Consider the following 18,396-nt stretch of genomic DNA (forward strand, 5'->3'; position numbering starts at 1 on the left):
TCAGTGTAGCTACAACTAGAAAGTGATCTGATATATCTGTGGCCCCTCTATAAACATGTACATCCTGAAGTCTACTCAACAGTCTTTTATCTACCAATACATAATCCAACAAACTACTGTCATTTCGCCCTACATCATATCGTGTATACTTATTTATCCTCTTTTTCTTAAAATATGTATTACCTATAACTAAACCCCTTTCTATACAAAGTTCAATCAAAGGGCTCCCATTATCATTTACACCTGGCACCCCAAACTTACCTACCACACCCTCTCTAAAAGTTTCTCCTACTTTAGCATTCAAGTCCCCTACCACAATTACTCTCTCACTTGGTTCAAAGGCTCCTATACATTCACTTAACATCTCCCAAAATCTCTCTCTCTCCTCTGCATTCCTCTCTTCTCCAGGTGCATACACGCTTATTATGACCCACTTCTCGCATCCAACCTTTACTTTAATCCACATAATTCTTGAATTTACACATTCATATTCTCTTTTCTCCTTCCATAACTGATCATTTAACATTACTGCTACCCCTTCCTTTGCTCTAACTCTCTCAGATACTCCAGATTTAATCCCATTTATTTCCCCCCACTGAAACTCTCCTACCCCCTTCAGCTTTGTTTCGCTTAGGGCCAGGACATCCAACTTCTTTTCATTCATAACATCAGCAATCATCTGTTTCTTGTCATCCGCACTACATCCACGCACATTTAAGCAACCCAGTTTTATAAAGTTTTTCTTCTTCTCTTTTTTAGTAATTGTATACAGGAGAAGGGGTTACTAGCCCATTGCTCCCGGCATTTTAGTCGCCTCATACGACACGCATGGCTTACGGAGGAAAGATTCTTTTCCACTTCCCCATGGACAATAGAAGAAATAAAAAAGAACAAGAGCTATTTAGAAAAAGGAGAAAAACCTAGATGTATGTATATATATATATGCATGTGCGTGTCTGTGAAGTGTGACCAAAGTGTAAGTAGGAGTAGCAAGATATCCCTGTTATCTTAGTGTGTTTATGAGACAGAAAAAGAAATCAGCAATCCTACCATCATGCAAAACAGTTACAGGTTTTTGTTTCACAGTCATCTGGCAGGACGGTAGTACTTCCCTGGGTGGTTGCTGTCTACCAACCTACTACTATAATCTGCACATTATTATATATAATTATTACAAGTGTTTTTATCTGTATGCTGTGAGGATATGAAACAGCAGAGGTACCAGGATAGTGCCTGGAGGTGCTGAGCTTATTACCTCACTAAAGCTGGATTTTCATTTGTTTATTAATACTACTGTGTGTTCTATTTGTCAGGAAGTTAAATGCCCATTTTCCTACCCTACCCATTATTCGTAACACCCACAATTTATGAGCAATCACTCCATGATCATATTTGTCAAATGCCTTCACAAAATTCATGTAGATTGTATCTTCATTGTTGTGGCTCTCTTCCAATACCTCCATAATTCTTTCACAGTGGCTTAGTAGCTGTGACAAACATCATCTCCCAATTCTAAATTCATGCTGGTTTGGGTTGTGTAGGTTATTCTTTTCCATAAAGTTTGTAATTTTGCATCACATCACTTAAACATTTTTATACTGTGTGATGTTAGAGCTACTGGTCTGTAATTTTGAGCTAGTGTTTTACTACCTACTTAATGCAAAGGAGCTACATCTGCTACATCACCTAGTGGTCCTATTTTGCACTTAGTTGTAATTAAGGAATTCCACAAATTCATTCAGATGCTGCATGAGTGGCCATGTTTTCTGTTCTTTCAAATTCCATGGGAATTATACTTATGTCAGTTATGTGGTATGTGGCCTTTATGAAAAAAAAAAAATTCCAGCATTCCCTGCTCTACTTTTGTTTAATGGATTACTGAACATTAGTTTATATTGGTCTTGTAGAATTTTGCACTTGTTTTTTATCATCAGTGTATGAACCTCTTGTTATTATTGGTCAAGTCTATACACAGTCCTTAACCCTTTGACTGTTTCAGGCCCCTCTCTGAAACTGTCATTCTATGTCGCTCAATTTTTGAAAAAAAAAAAATTATTTTTTCTTATGAAATGATAGAGAATCTTTTCCCGATGGTAATGACACCAAAAGTTCGAAATTTGGTCGAAAACTCGTGGAATTATGGTCCCGCGAAGTTAGCGGTCTCGGCGACATATGCGTATCGGCGATTTCGCCGACTTTGAGCCCAATTTTCAGCCAATTCCATTGTTCCAGTTGACCAAACTCATAGCTATTTCTTTAGAACTCCATTTTATCTATCAGCTGAGTACAAGAAACCTCCCATTTACTAATTTGGACTACCCAATATGGTGGTCAGAAATTGGCAATTTGGCCAATTTCACGCAAAATAAAAAAGATGCCAATTTCAAAATAGGGTCCAGAATAAACAAGGTAGACATTCGTGGCACTAAAATAACATATGCTCTGTTCATTAGTCACATCTCTAGGCCCCTCTTATATTATTATTGCTTTCTATTTTGATTTTTTATTCATACAAAAAAATACAAAATTTACTGTTATGCAGACGTCTGCATTATTGTAAAAATGGTATAAATAATATCAGTGCACTAGTGAAAGAATATTAGACTCCCTAGTTGACGTGTATTGGACGTGTGGTGTGATTTATTTACTCTTCAACATTGGTAAAAATCGAACATTTTCGCTACTTTGAGCTTAGTTTCAAGGTCGTTTTCATCGTAAAAGTAATGAAAATCATCTCTATTTCTGTAATATGTTTTCCATTTTATCACCTAAGACCATGAAAACGCGAATACAATGATAAATACTATACGAAAATACACCTCAAAGTCGGCGTTTTATTCCAAAAAAACGATCAGAGTTTTTTTTTTCTCATTACGCAATGTGTGCTGCAGGATTTTTTTTATGTGGTGCACACTGACCACACAGACCCATTCTCTCAGATGTGGGCCTACCAGCTTTCTCCCACTTGATTTGAAGCCGCTAGAATTATTGAGTATATATACGTCAGAAACATTGGCTCGTAAGACGTATTTATACGTCGAAAACAGTCAAAGGGTTAACTTAGATTTTTCTTGTGTGTAGAAATATTTAAAGTTTCTAGCAATATCCTGGATGGCTTTTCCTTCCCTTTGTCCTTCTTCTGTTTGGTACAAGAGCTGTAGTTTTTGTTCCATCTCAGTGATCTCTTGATTAAGATTGTATTTCCTTTGTTTTGATATAATCACATTTCTAAGCAGTTCAGTGGCCCTGTTTCTTCTGTACATTCTTCTATGCTCTTTCCATATTTGATCTTATAGCTTCTCTCACCGGTTTGCATTTAATTCAAAGTGTCATCTGAACAGTGATGCCAGCACATGTCAGGAAAGTGACATGTGATTGAATGAATTATGGTTAATGCAGTTTCCTCTTGTTGAGATCTCGTTTCATTGGTGGGAGATGACTTGTGTTTTACAAGAAATATTTTTAACAATACTATTACTGAAAGACGAGGTGAACCGTAGAATTAACAAGGGAAAAAAAGGTGAGTAGTGCACTGAGGAGTCTGTGGAGACAAAGAAAGTCATCTATGAAAGCAAAGAGGGAAAATATGTAAAAGTATAGTGGTACCAACATATTTCATAGGTGTGAAGTATGGGTGGTGAATGTTGCAACAAGGAGAAGGCTGGAGGCAGTGGAGATGTTGTGTCTGAGGGCAGTGTGTGGTGTGAATATTATGCAGAAAATCTGTGGCTTGGAGATTAGAGGGAGGTGTGGGGTTTGTGAGGGAAAAGTTCAATAGATAGGAGTAGCGAGGGAGTATATAGTAACAACAGTTTCATTGCCGGCTACTTGTTAAGGTAGGGTAAGTCAAGCTCCCGCTATTCCCGCCTTTTTTCCCCCACCCCTAAAGTGATAGTTTGACTGCCGGCTGCTTGTTAAGGTAGGGTCAGTCTAGCTCCCGCTATCCCTTCCCCTCCTTCTTCCCCCCCCCGCCCCCCGAAAGGTGACGTGTGGGGCTCCGGTCCAAACACTAATCACTAGACTCACAGCTCCCAGCACTACTGTAAGTACATGCCTGCCTTGTATTCTAGTGGATTTATTGGTTGAAAGCTTCACTTTTGACCAATAATAAACTTAGTCCTTTCAGTCTTGCTCTAAGTTGACTGTTGTAATAATCACCACATCTTTTAGGTATTGTACTTATCATGGAGAGTGATTTCTTAAGCAGTGGGTAACCTGTCTATCTTTCCAGCTTGGATGACAGAGAGGGTCACCTGCCAATCAACGAGGAAAACTGATGGAGATGGACTAACGTCCTGAGACTTCCCCTTTTTGGATTTAATTACCTGTGCACCTGTATGAAATTGCACGACGTAACCCCTCATCATTGTAGCGGTAAAGAACCTGCTTTCCTGTCATCGGGATACAATACTCAAGGCTATACTGTGAAGAACTAGCCAGTGGGTCGTAACCAACACCTGCGACTTCCACCCCCCCCATCATCGGCAACGGCTACGATTTCAACAACACTCAGTGTCACCAACACCAGACACCCCTATATATATTAGCGTTGAATTCAGTTATTTATATTTTTCATTTTTCATTTTCTTTAATGTAGGATTAATATTTCATATTTAAGTGTTTTATATTTTATATTTTCTATATAATAAAGTGTTTATGTTTGTCTGTTATTATTTCTTTTTCTATTCATTAATTTTCCTGAGGAGGAGCCAGCCTTGGTAATACTGTCTGAAGTTGTTACAGGGCTGAGTAAGCCTTCACAAGTGGCGACCTTGCCAGGATCAACTCGACAGAATCAAGATTCAACTCCATCTCGAATCTACCATTGGAACTTCAACGCCGCATACCACAGACGGTTACCACCAGCCATGAGTAATCATTCTCTATGGTAGGACTACAGTACAGGTATTTAAGAGATTTGGTGATTGTTATAGTCTCAATTTATTGTAAGTCAAATCAGGCAGGATATAATATTTAATTCTGCCACCTAATTTTGTGTGAGCTTGAAACACTTTGGAGGATTAGACTCTAGGGACCCGAGATTTTCCAGTGACAATTTTGTTTCATTGAGCTCTTTATTATATCAAGGGAACTGTCATAGGACACTCTTGATTTGTTGGTGAGAAGATTGGATGGTCAAGTGACCCCATTCTACTTACTGTTTGCTCGGAGCCAGCATAGAACCCTTCGTTTTAATTAATACATATTGTTTAATTGAAGTAGGGATCGAGCCCTCTGATTCATTTACAGTTTGAGCGGAGCAGGAATTGAACCCTCCGTTTTGGTTAATACCCGTTTCATTTTCCCCTGGTAGTTTAAGTTATTCTTGCAAATATGGAGGAATACCAGTTTTGGATGAACGCTGGAAGTAAGTTAGGAATAACAGGGAAAAATTTAGAATCTTTCATTAGTGCTAAGATCCAGGAAAGACTTGAAAGAGAGAGAATTGAGAGAGAAGAAAGACAGAAAGAGAAGAGTAAAAGGAGAGAGAGAGAATTGAGAGAGAAATCCAAGAAAGATGGTTAGAAAGAGAAAGAGAAGACAAAAAGGAGCGTGATAGACTTGATCGTGAAGAAAGAGCTAGAGAACGTGAGGAACAAGCTAAAATACGTGAGGAACAAGCTAAAATACGTGAGGAACAAGCTAAAATACGTGAGGAACAAGCTAAGATACGTGAGGAACAGGTTAAATTAAGAGAACTTGAGGAAAGAGCAAAGGATAGAGAATATGAGTTAAGGGAGAGAGAAAAGGATCGTGAGCTCGAACAAGCTCGCCTTGAATTAGAGAATAGAAAGTTAACTTTCTCACAACAGCAATTAGATGAAGGAGTAATGGAACAACGTGCAGCTAGTGCACATATTCCAACACCTAATTTACCTCCCTTCACTGAGGGGGAAGACATAACTTCATACATTATCAGGTTTGAAAATACTGCTACCCTCTGTGAATGGCCTGCTGACACCTGGGCTACTAGGTTAGGAATGTTATTTTCTGGTACCGCTTTGAATATCTATGCAACTTTGTCGCAGGATATCATATGTAATTATAACCTACTGAAGAAGGCAATCCTTAAAGCATATCAAAAAACCACAAATTCTTACAGGAAAGATTTCAGGTATGCCACCTTACAGCCTGGCCAGAACTTTCAACAGTTACAGGTAACACTCTTTCGTTTGTTCGACTTTTGGATAGAGAGTTCAGGAATTGATCACAGTTATGAATCTCTTAGAGACTTCATGGCTGCTGACCAGTTCCTGACAGCTCTTCCTCACCAGATACGAACATTCATTAGAGAACGTAACCTGATTAAAGCTGAGGAAGTTGCTGAGGCTGCTGACCTGTATGCTGAGGCTCACAATTCCTATAAAGACCTAAAGGGATCGAACCCTAAGTGCAAGGGTTCATCAGACCTTAAGAAATCAAAGCCTCTAGTGGAAAGTAAAATGACTTCTTTTATTCCTGTTTGTCATTTGTGTGGTGTTAAGGGACATAAACGTCCAGATTGTCCTTCTAAGAAGGTCCAAAAAGTTGGAAGATGTTTTAAAGACTGTAATGACCAAGCACCCTTCTGTTCAGGAACAGTTAATGGACTTAATGTATCTACCATTATACGTGACACTGGATGCACATGTATAGTCATTTCTGATAAGCTGTTCCCTAACCTTAAAGAAACTCATTCCTCTGCTATACTTTCAGACTACTTGGGCCGTACGGACACTTTTCCTACCATCCGTTGTTACATTAGGTCTAAATGGTTCACAGGTTGGTCTGAAGCCGTACTAGCTCCCATCACTTCTTGCTCCGTACTAATAGGTAATGTAAAAGGTGCCATTCTTCCTTCTGAGGTTGACCTTTCATCACCAAAGATGGACATAAGTGTTTCAGATCCTCTTCCTGTAGAGTCAGAGAAGCCCCTCGAAAGTTCAGATGAGACAATGTCTCATGAGATTCATGTGGGATTAAAAACCATTGATGCTACTCTCGAAAGCGAGGTAGTAGGATCACCGGTTCACTTGTTAGATGAAAGTGAAGATATCGCCTCCGATACCATAAATGTCTTGACTAGGGCTCAGACCAAAGCCCAGGCTTCTCCTACTGTCCATCCTTTAATTTTCCCTGACTTTAAGCCTTTAGATGTATCGAAGGACTCCTTTGTCAATTTACAACGTAATTGCCCTTCTCTTCAGAATTGCCATAATGCCGCTAAACAAAATCAAGTTATCCAAAGGAAAAACTTTTCATATAAATTTGAATATATAAAAGGTATCTTGTACAAGTCGGTATTCAAATTAAATTCAGATGAGATAGACTATTCCATCTTAGTTGTTCCAAGTCAATGCAGAGAGACTGTTTTTAAAATGGCTCATGACCTGCCAGTGGCCGGACATTTCTCGCATCGTAAAACCTTAAATAAAATTAGGGAAACCTATTTTTGGCCAAAAATGTCCTCAGATGTCACTACCTATTGTAGATCGTGTAAAGTTTGCCAACTGTCATCCTCCCGAGGTACCCGGCGAGTACCTATGGTCAAAATGCCAGCCTTTACAGTACCTTTTGAAAGAGTAGCTATTGACATCGTTGGTCCTTTATCTCCACTTTCATCTGGGGGACATAGATATATATTAACATTAGTTGATTATGCTTCGAGCTTCCCTGAAGCCGTTCCCTTAAAAACCATAACTACTACAGAGGTGGCTGAAGCCCTTTTGTCCATCTTCTCCAGAGTGGGCATCCCTAGAGAAATTTTGTCTGACCGTGGGACACAATTCACATCTGACTTAATGCAACATCTATACCAACTTCTGGGAGTGAAGCCTCTCTTCACCACACCCTATCATCCCAGCTGTAATGGGAGCATTGAGCGCCAGCATTCGATACTAAAATAAATTTTAAGGAAACTTTGCTTCCTTAAACCTAAGGAGTGGCATCGTTACTTACCCTGTGCTTTGTTTGCCATGAGGGAAGTTCCCAGTGACTCTTTGGGGTTTTCACCTTTTGAACTTCTCTATGGTAGACAGGCCAGAGGCCCATTGTCCATCCTTCATGACTTATGGACTAATGAGGAGGTAAATGCTGAGGTTCAGTCTTCTTACCAGTTTCTCCTTGACCTTAGATCCAAACTTGAGGAGACCTCTGACATAGTTTCGAAAAACTTACACTTGTCAATGGACCAGTACAAAACCTATTTTGATTCCAAAAGTCAGAGGAGAAGTTTTAAAGTAGGGGATGAAGTTCTTGTACTTTTGCCGATCAAGTCAAATAAATTGTTAGTAGCATGGAAAGGTCCATATAAAGTATTAAAAATTTGTGGGAAAGTTGATTACCTCATAGAAGTCAAGGGGAAACCTAAGCTTTATCATATCAATATCCTTAAGAAATATTACCGAAGAAATTCGGTTAACTGCCTTAATAACTTTGACTTAGTTTTTCCACACGAACTTGATAAGACAACTGAAGAATGTAAGGTGTGCGTAATTGACACCTCTAACTTAGACTATGATGAAGAACTACATGACTTGGTGACTCTTGACCACTCGGACGCAACCAACATTAATATTAATGAATCTTTGGATGACCATAAGAGACATGAACTACTTCAATGTGTGAGTAACTTTTCAGACGTCTTTACTGATATTCCAGGTGTTACCTCCATGGTAGTCCATAAGATTGACTTAGTGACGGACAATCCTATCAAACGAAAATTATACCCAGTTCCAGTTCACCTTAGGGATGCATTTGGCCGAGAGGTAGACAAATTATTAAAACTAAAGATCATTGAACCTTCAGTATCTTCATATTGTTCACCAGCAGTCATGGTTAAGAAGGAGGATAATTCATATAGACTTGCTATTGACTTCAGAGGCCTTAATGCTATAACTCGGTGGGATGCTGAGCCTATGCCCTTAATAGATAGCGATCTACACAAATTTTATGACGCTTCCTTCTTTTCAGAGATTGATATTGCGCAGGCATATCATCAAGTAATGTTAGATCCTTCTTCTAAGCAGTACACCGCTTTTCCTACACACCAAGGACTGATGCAATATAGAACTATGCCCTTCGGTTTGGTAACTGCCTGTGCTACCTACGTGAGACTGATGAGAAAGGTCTTGGGTAATATGCCAAATGTTTCAGTTTATTTTGATAACATTTATGTAATGACATCCACGTGGGGCGAACATATCCAAACATTAACATCAGTTTTGCGTAGGTTACGCTCACATGGCCTCACTGCCAAGCCGAAGAAATGCTTCCTTGGGTATAACAAGATTAGATATCTTGGACTGATACTTTCTAATAACTCTCTGCAGCCTCTCCCCAGTAAGATCAAAGCTTTATTAGAATTTAAATTCCCCAAAACCAAGAAGCTCATGCGTAGCTTTCTTGGTTCTGTAAATTTTTATGCACGGTTTATCCCGAACCTTACTGATCTTACAGGCATCTTATCCGACTTCCTTAAAAAGTCTGTGAAGGAACCTCTTGAACTTTCCGACATAGCTCAGGAAAAGTTTAATGAGATTAAAAGTATCTTTTCGAAAGACCCTATACTTAAGATTCCAGATATTAATAAAACATTTTGTTTAAGAACTGATGCCTCCAATACTGGCTTAGGTGCAGTGTTACTACAATACCATGATGGTACTCCCTTCCCTGTATGCTTCCTAAGCCGGAAACTCCTTCCTGCAGAAACGAGATACTCCACCACAGAAAAGGAATGTTTGGCCCTTGTGTGGGGTATCTCCAAACTTAAATTTTATTTGCTGGGAAAAGAATTCATTTTAGAAACGGACCACAAACCTTTGATATACCTAGAAACTTTTAAGGGAACCAACAGCCGCCTCTTGAGGTGGACATTGGCACTCCAGGCTTTTAAGTTCCATATTGTGTATATCAATGGTTCATCCAATTATTTCTCTGACTGGTTAAGTCGTGACAGTCAGTAGATTTCTTGCCTTACGCGACTTCCATATGTTAGAACTTTTTCCTCGCCTATTCTTCTTATACTCCTTGACTATAAGTCTTGGTATGGGAGTGTGAGGGAAAAGTTCAATAGATAGGAGTAGCGAGGGAGTATATAGTAACAACAGTTTCATTGCCGGCTACTTGTTAAGGTAGGGTAAGTCAAGCTCCCGCTATTCCCGCCTTTTTTTCCCCCACCCTTAAAGTGATAGTTTGACTGCCGGCTGCTTGTTAAGGTAGGGTCAGTCTAGCTCCCGCTATCCCTTCCCCTCCTTCTTCCCCCCCCACCCGAAAGGTGACGTGTGGGGCTCCAGTCCAAACAGTAATCACTAGATTCACAGCTCCCAGCACTACTGTAAGTACATGCCTGCCTTGTATTCTAGTGGATTTATTGGTTGAAAGCTTCACTTTTGACCAGTAATAAACTTAGTCCTTTCAGTCTTGCTCTAAGTTGACTGTTGTAATAATCACCACATCTTTTAGGTATTGTACTTATCATGGAGAGTGATTTCTTAAGCAGTGGGTAACCTGTCTATCTTTCCAGCTTGGATGACAGAGAGGGTCACCTGCCAATCAACGAGGAAAACTGATGGAGATGGACTAACGTCCTGAGACTTCCCCTTTTTGGATTTAATTACCTGTGCACCTGTATGAAATTGCACGACGTAACCCCTCATCATTGCAGCGGTAAAGAACCTGCTTTCCTGTCATCGGGATAGAATACTCAAGGCTATACTGTGAAGAACTAGCCAGTGGGACGTAACCAACACCTGCAACTTCCCCCCCATCATCGGCAACGGCTACGATTTCAACAACACTCAGTGTCACCAACACCAGATACCCCTATATATATTAGCGTTGAATTAAGTTATTTATATTTTTCATTTTTCATTTTCTTTAATGTAGAATTAATATTTCATATTTAAGTGTTTTATATTTTATATTTTCTATATAATAAAGTGTTTATGTTTGTGTTTGTGTAGTGTTTGTGTCTTCCTTTGCAGATGACACCCGAATCTGCATGACAGTGTCTTCCATTGCAGACACTGCAAGGCTCCAGGCGGACATAAACCAAATCTTTCAGTGGGCTGCAGAAAACAATATGAAGTTCAACGATGAGAAATTTCAATTACTCAGATATGGTAAACACGAGGAAATTAAATCTTCATCAGAGTACAAAACAAATTCTGGCCACAAAATAGAGCGAAACACCAACGTCAAAGACCTGGGAGTGATCATGTCGGAGGATCTCACCTTCAAGGACCGTAACATTGTATCGATCGCATCTGCTAGAAAAATGACAGGATGGATAATGAGAACCTTCAAAACGAGGGATGCCAAGCCCATGATGACACTCTTCAGGTCACTTGTTCTATCTAGGCTGGAATATTGCTGCACACTAACAGCACCTTTCAAGGCAGGTGAAATTGCTGACCTAGAAAATGTACAGAGAACCTTCACGGTGCGCATAACGGAGATAAAACACCTCATTTACTGGGAGCGCTTGAGGTTCCTGAACCTGTATTCCCTGGAACGCAGGCGGGAGAGATACGTGATTATATACACCTGGAAAATCCTAGAGGGACTTGTACCGAACTTTCACACGAAAATCACTCACTACAAAAGCAAAAGACTTGGCAGACGATGCAACATCCCCCCATTGAAAAGCAGGGGTGTCACTAGCACGTTAAGAGACCATACAATAAGTGTCAGGGGCCCGAGACTGTTCAACTGCCTCCCAGCATACATAAGGGGATTACCAACAGACCCCTGGCAGTCTTCAAGCTGGCACTGGACAAGCACCTAAAGTCGGTTCCTGATCAGCCGGGCTGTGGCTCGTACGTTGGTTTGCGTGCAGCCAGCAGTAACAGCCTGGTTGATCAGGCTCTGATCCACCAGGACCGGGCCGCGGGGGCGTTGACCCCCGGAACTCTCTCCAGGTAAACTCCAGGAGGAGCCAGCCTTGGTAATACTGTCTGACGTTGTTACAGGGCTGAGTAAGCTTTCATAAGTTACAAAAAGTATTGTCCAGAGGGCTTAGGAGGGGTTGTTGAGGTGGTTTGGTCATTTAGAGAGGATGGAAATAGAATGACTTGGAGAGCGTATAAATCTGTAGTGGAAGGAAGGCAGGGCAGAAGTCAGCCTAGGAAAGGTTGGAGGGAGGGGGTAAAGGAGGTTTTGTGTGTGAGAGACTTAGATTTCCAGCAAGTGTGTGTGTGTGTGAGCATGATAGATAGGAGAGAATGGAGGCAAATGGTTTTTATAACTTTATATACTGTTGGAGTGTGAGGAAAATAACATTTATGAAGGGATTCAGGCAAACTGGTTAGCCGTACTTGAGTCCTAGAGGTGGGAAGTACAGTGTCTGCACTCTGAAGGAGAGATGAAGATATGCTACAGTATTTGAACTGGAGTTTCAGCCTCTAGCAAAACAGTGATGGAATGAGTGATAAAAGTTTCTTCTTTTTTGGGTTACCCTTCCTTGGTGGGAAATGGCCAATGTGTTGATAAAAAAATAAAATGACTGTTACTTCTACTACCACAAATAATAATAATAATAATAATAATAATAATAATAATAATAATAATGCTAATATTTTTTTGTTTAATACACCTGCCGTCTCCCACCGAGGGCAGGGTGACCTGTAAAAGAAAAAAACACGGGAGAAGGGGTTACTAGTTCTTTGCTTCTGCCATTTTAGTTGCCTTAGCTGATAATAATAATAGTAAGAATAATGCTAATACTACTATTAATAATTATAATGTCATTACAGTGGAGTTTGATGTTGGTAAAGACGTCAAGTGGATCAAGTTTAATGTGGGTCAGCGAGGCTTCTACCGCATTGGATACGACTCTGCTGGATGGAATGCCATCATCCACCTGCTAAAGACTGACCATGAAGCACTGACGCCAGCAGACCGTGCGTCGCTCATTGATGACGTCTTCACCCTCATCAAGTAAGAATTGTGTTGCAATGACACTAATAATACCTTGTTGTAATTATCTTTGAGATGTGTTTTGGATAATTAATTCGTCTAAAAGATAAGTTAATTATTTGGAAGTTAAGTTAAATAATTATCTGAGATTAGCTACTTCTGGAGATGCAATTATTGGACAAGTTAATGATCTCACATCATTAGTGTTTACCATGGATAATTAGATGTATTGGCTATTATTTACTCAAGGAAAAGTCTTTTTTTTTTTTATCTAATTTAGTCAATTTCTATTAAGATCAATATCTTGTTGTGTGAGATGGAGAAGTAAGTACAGTGAATGTTTTTTTCTTCATACTGTGCACTGCCTTGGTGGCAAATGACAAACAGATGACCTTATATGAAAGGAAAGTAGTTGGTCATTCTGTCAATGGAAGATATTGAGAATTTTCCAGAAATGCATCTTGAAAATTTTGCCTACAGACACACTTACGACACACTTAAGTTTGTAGAGATGGAATTGAGTCTTCGTGAAAAATGTCCTGTAAATAACCTTGTTGGACATTGCTGGTGGTACAAGCATTTTTTCATAGTGGTTGATACCTGTGGTGATTGAAAACATTTTCACTTGATTGTATGTCACCTGCTGTCACACATAACTGTTTGTTCCATGAATGTGTCAGGTAGATCATTCAGGTATATTGTTAGTCTTTTAGGTCTAACAAGATCTCACAAGATCATTCAGTCTAGTGAGATCTCTGGCAAGGTTGTTCAGGTCTGACTAGGTCTCTGAATAGGTCTCCCAGGTTTTATAAGGTCTGGCAAGGTTGTACGTATAGATCTAAAGAGGTCTCTGGCAAGGTCATTCATGTCTAAAAAGATCACTGGGAAGGTCATTCAGGTCTAACAAAGTACAGTGGACCCTTGACCAGTGATGGCATCGATTAACGATAAATCTGACTAGCGATACATATTATCGCAAAAATTTTGCCTCGATTAGCACTAAAAAACTCGACCAACACTATTCGTTCCGTCTGAGACGCGTCCACTTCTGGCCAATGTTTACAAGCCAGCCAGCCACCGCGGTCGCTTCCAAGCATACAATCGGAACATTTCATATTATCACAGCCTTTTTAGTGATTGCACCTGCAAAATAAGTCACCATGGGCCCCAAGAAAGCTTCTAGTGCCAACCCTACAGCAAAAAAGGGTGAGAATTACTATGGATATGAAGAAAGAGATTATTGCTAAGTATGAAAGTGGAGTGCATGTCTCCGAGCTGGCCAGGCTGTACACAAAACCCCAATCAACCATCGCTACTATTGTGGCCAAGAAAACGGCAATCAAGGAAGCTGTTCTTGCCAAAGGTGCAACTATGTTTTCGAAACTGAGATCGCAAGTGATAGAAGATGTTAAGAGACTGTTATTGGTATGGATAAACGAAAAACAGATAGCAGGAGATAGCATCTCTCAAGCGATCATATGTGAAAAGGCTAGGAAGTTGCATGACGATTTAATTAGAAAAATGCCAGCAACTAGTGGTGATGTGAGTGAATTTAAGGCCAGCAAAGGTTGGTTTGAGAGATTTGAGAATCGTAGTGGCATACATAGTGTGATAAGGCATGGTGAGGCTGCCAGTTTGGACCAAAAAGCAGCTAAAAAATATGTGCAGGAATTCAAGGAGTACATAGACAGTGAAGGACTGAAACCTGAACAAGTGTTTAATGGTGACACTGACAATGTTGTGAAACACTTTAGGAATGTCATAAAGGAACGGGAGGTACAGGCCTCTATGGGCAGATATGTTGTGCGACAGAGGTCCAGTGACTCTCAAGCTGGTCCTAGTGGCATTAAAAGAAGAAGGGAAGTAACCCCGAAAAAGGACTTGCCACCTCAAGTCCTAATGGAAGGGGATTCCCCTTCTAAACACTAAGACCATCAACACACTCCCCTCTTCCCATCCCATCAGTCATTACCAGATCTTCAATAAAGGTAAGTGTCATGTAACTGTGCATGTCTTCTTCAGTTTGTGTGTATTAAAATTAATATTTCATGAGTTAAAATTTTTTTTTTTCAATACTTTTGGGTGTCTTGCACGGATTAATTTGATTTCCATTATTTCTTATGGGGAAAATTAACTTGACTAACGATGAGCTCTCAGGAACGGATTAATAGCGTTAGTCGAGGGTCCACTGTACTTTGCAATGTCATTCAGGTCTAATAAAGTACCTTGCAAGGTCATTCAGATCTAACGAAGTATCTGGCAAGGTTGCTCAGGTCTAACGAGGTATCTGGCAAGGTCGTTCAGGCCTCTGAAGAGGGAATTTTAAGAGGTTGCCTGAATTAAAAGATATTCCCTTCTTCTGATTTTTCAATTTTCTTTCCCTCATAACACAAGAACTACTCGTTCGACAGGTTTCAAATTTTCAGTTCTCATGTATAATGATCTAGGTAGTAAGTTGGTAGACAGCAACCACCCAGGGAGGTACTACCGTCCTGCCAAGTGAGTGTAAAACGAAAGCCTGTAATTGTTTGACATGATGGTAGGATTGCTGGTGTCCATTTTTTGCCTCGTAAGCATGCAAGGTTTCAGGTACATCTTGCTACTTCTACTCACACTTAGGTCACACTACACATACATGTACAAGCATTTATATATATACACACCCCTCTGGGTTTTCTTCTATTTTCTTTCTAGTTCTTGTTCTTGTTTATTTCCTCTTACCTCCATGGGGAAGTTAAACAGAATTCTTCCCCCGTAAGCTATGCGTGTTGTAAGAGGCAACTAAAATGCCAGGAGCAAGGGGCTAGTAACCCCTTCTGTATAAATTACTAAATTTAAAAAGAGAAACTTTTGTGTTTCTTTTTGGGCCACCCTGCCTTGGTGGGATATGGGCAGTTTGGTGAAAAAAAAAATGTATAGTAATGAGGAGCAAATTCATGAAATGATGGGCATGTTCACATGACCTATCACCAGAGTTATCGAATCCATTCCCAGCATTCTGGAGAGGCTCGGGTAACTTTCAGAATCCTTTGGTTGCAGAGATTGAATATTGAAAAAAATGCCTCTTAAGCAAGGGCTCGATACTGAATGTGGTGTTTACCTTGTTTTTGGCATATGAGAAGAAATATATTTTATCTTTTATCAATTTCCTTAATTTCTTTCAGCTCTTTCTGTTTCTCCTGGATCCTCTATGAATCATTTAACATAAATTTAATATTTTCTATTTCTCTAACTAGTGCCTCCTTCCATATTACAGATAGACTGACCCCTTTGAGAAGCTCTGTGATTCTTCACCATCACCTGTAGAGGAAGCATCTCTCTTTTTAATTTACATCTTCTCTTCTTTTTCCTTTAGGTAATGTGCCTTGAGCATACCTCAGCTGCCACAGAGTTGATCCTTTCATGATGTTGCTTTGGATCCAAGTCATTACCCATTTCACTGTCGAGACCCCTGCTTACAAACTTGCTCTCAGTGTCGAATTTTCCAAAAAAAAAAATAAAAAAAAAATTTCTTATGAAATGATCGAGAATCTTTTCCTGATGGTAATGAGACCAAAAGTACGATATTTGATGGAAAACTCATGGATTTACGCTCTCATGAAGTTGGCGGTCTCGGCGATATATACTCATCGGTGATTTCGCCCACTTTGAGCCTTATTTTTGGTCAATTCCTTTGTTCCAGTCGCCCACACTCATAGCTATTTTGCTAGAACTCAATTTGTTCTATCAATTGAGTCCTAGAAACCGCCCATTTACTGATTTCGACTACCCAAAAAGTGGTCAGAAATTGGGAATTTGGCCAATTTCACACAAATTTCAAAAGATGCCAATTTCAAAATAGGGTCCAGAATAAACAATGCAGATATTCCTGGCACTAAAATAACATTTTATCTGCTCATTAGTCATGTCTCCAGGCCCCTCTTATATTACTCTTGCTTTCCATTTTGAATTTTTATTCACACAAAAAATAGAAGATTTACTGTTATGCAGACTACTGAATTATTGTAATAATTGTATAAATAATGTCAACCCATTTGTGACTGCATATAAGACGGGCCAGTTGGACTCATATTCGACGGTGACATCATTCGTTTACTCTTGAACACTGGCAAAAATCAAACATTTCTGCTATTTTCTGCTCAATTTCAAGGTACTTTTCATTGTGAAACCAATCAGAATCATCTCTATTTCTGTAATATACCTTCCATTCTGTCAAATGAGACCAAGAAAATGAGAATACAACCATAAATACCATATGAAAATACATCTCCAAGCTGGTGTTTTAAAACAAAAACACAGTTGAAGTGTTTTTTCTTATGCACTGCGTGCTGCAGGATTTTTTTTATACTGTACACACTGACCATGCAGACCCATTCTCTCACATGTAGGTCTACCAGCTTTTTCCCACTAGATTTGAAGCTGCTGGAATTTTGGCATATTAACCCCTTGACTGTCGCAACCCCAAATCCTGAGGCCTCTCTTGGTGTCACAAAATTTCCAAAAGAAGAAAAAAAAAAATTTTCTTATGAAATGATAAGAGAATCTTTTCCCAATTGTAATGACACCAAAAGAACAAACTTTGATGGAAAACTGATGGAATTACGCTCTCGCGAAGTTAGCGACCTTGGCAATATTTACGAATCGGCAATTTCGCCCACTTTGAGCCCTATTTTCGGCTAATTCCATTGTTCCAGTCAACCAAACTCATAGCTATTTCTTTAGAACTCTATTTTTTCTATCGACCAAGTGCAAGAAACTGCCCATTTACTGATTTCAACTACCTAATAACATGGTCAGAAATTTGCAATTTGGCTAATTTCACGAAAATTAAAAAATATGACAATTTCAAAATAGGGTCCAGAATGAACAATGCAGACATTCCTGGCTCTAAAATAACATTTTGTTGGTTCATCAGTCATGTCTCCAGGACCCTCTGATATTACTCTTGCTTTCTATTTTGAATTTTTATTCAAACAAAAAATAAAAGATTTACTGCTTTGCAGACTATGCAATATTATAATAATTGTATAAATAATGACTACCCATTTATGACTCCATATTAGAATGGCTACTTGGACATTTTTTGGAAAATGACATCATTTGTTTACTTTTGAACATCGGCAAAAATCAAACATTTCCCTTACTTTGAGCTCCATTTCAAGGTTCTTTTCATAGTAAAATCAGTCAAAATCACCTCCACTTTTATAATATGTTTTCCATTCTATCAAATGAGACCATGAAAATGAGAATACAACCATTAATACTATATGAAAATAGACCACAAAGTCGGCATTTTAATTAAAAAAAGCAGTCGGAGTTTTTTTTTTTCTCATTATGCACTGCGTGCTGCAGGATTTTTTTTGTATGGTGCACACTGACCACACAGACCCATTCTCTCACATGCTAGAATTTATGAAAATATATACGTCAAAAACGGTGGCTCGTGAGACGTATATATATGACCAAAACAGTCAAAGGGTTAATATGTCACTGACACTG

The 18,396-nt window shown here is 39.3% G+C and overlaps 1 protein-coding gene across 4 annotated transcripts in view; it reads left to right on the forward strand.

Annotated features, from left to right (window-relative positions):
* The window catches only part of LOC128697093 (endoplasmic reticulum aminopeptidase 1-like), a 196,058-nt gene that overhangs the window by 133,143 nt on the left and 44,519 nt on the right, over positions 1 to 18,396 (forward strand). For all 4 annotated transcript variants that reach the window (XM_070095300.1, XM_070095297.1, XM_070095299.1 and 1 more), the window contains one exon: positions 12,735 to 12,918. In XM_070095300.1, the coding sequence (XP_069951401.1) occupies positions 12,735 to 12,918 (184 nt within the window). The remainder of the gene's footprint in view (positions 1 to 12,734; positions 12,919 to 18,396) is intronic.

Source organism: Cherax quadricarinatus, chromosome 49, assembly GCF_038502225.1.
Source record: "Cherax quadricarinatus isolate ZL_2023a chromosome 49, ASM3850222v1, whole genome shotgun sequence".
In the NCBI taxonomy this organism is placed as follows: Eukaryota; Metazoa; Arthropoda; class Malacostraca; order Decapoda; family Parastacidae; genus Cherax; species Cherax quadricarinatus.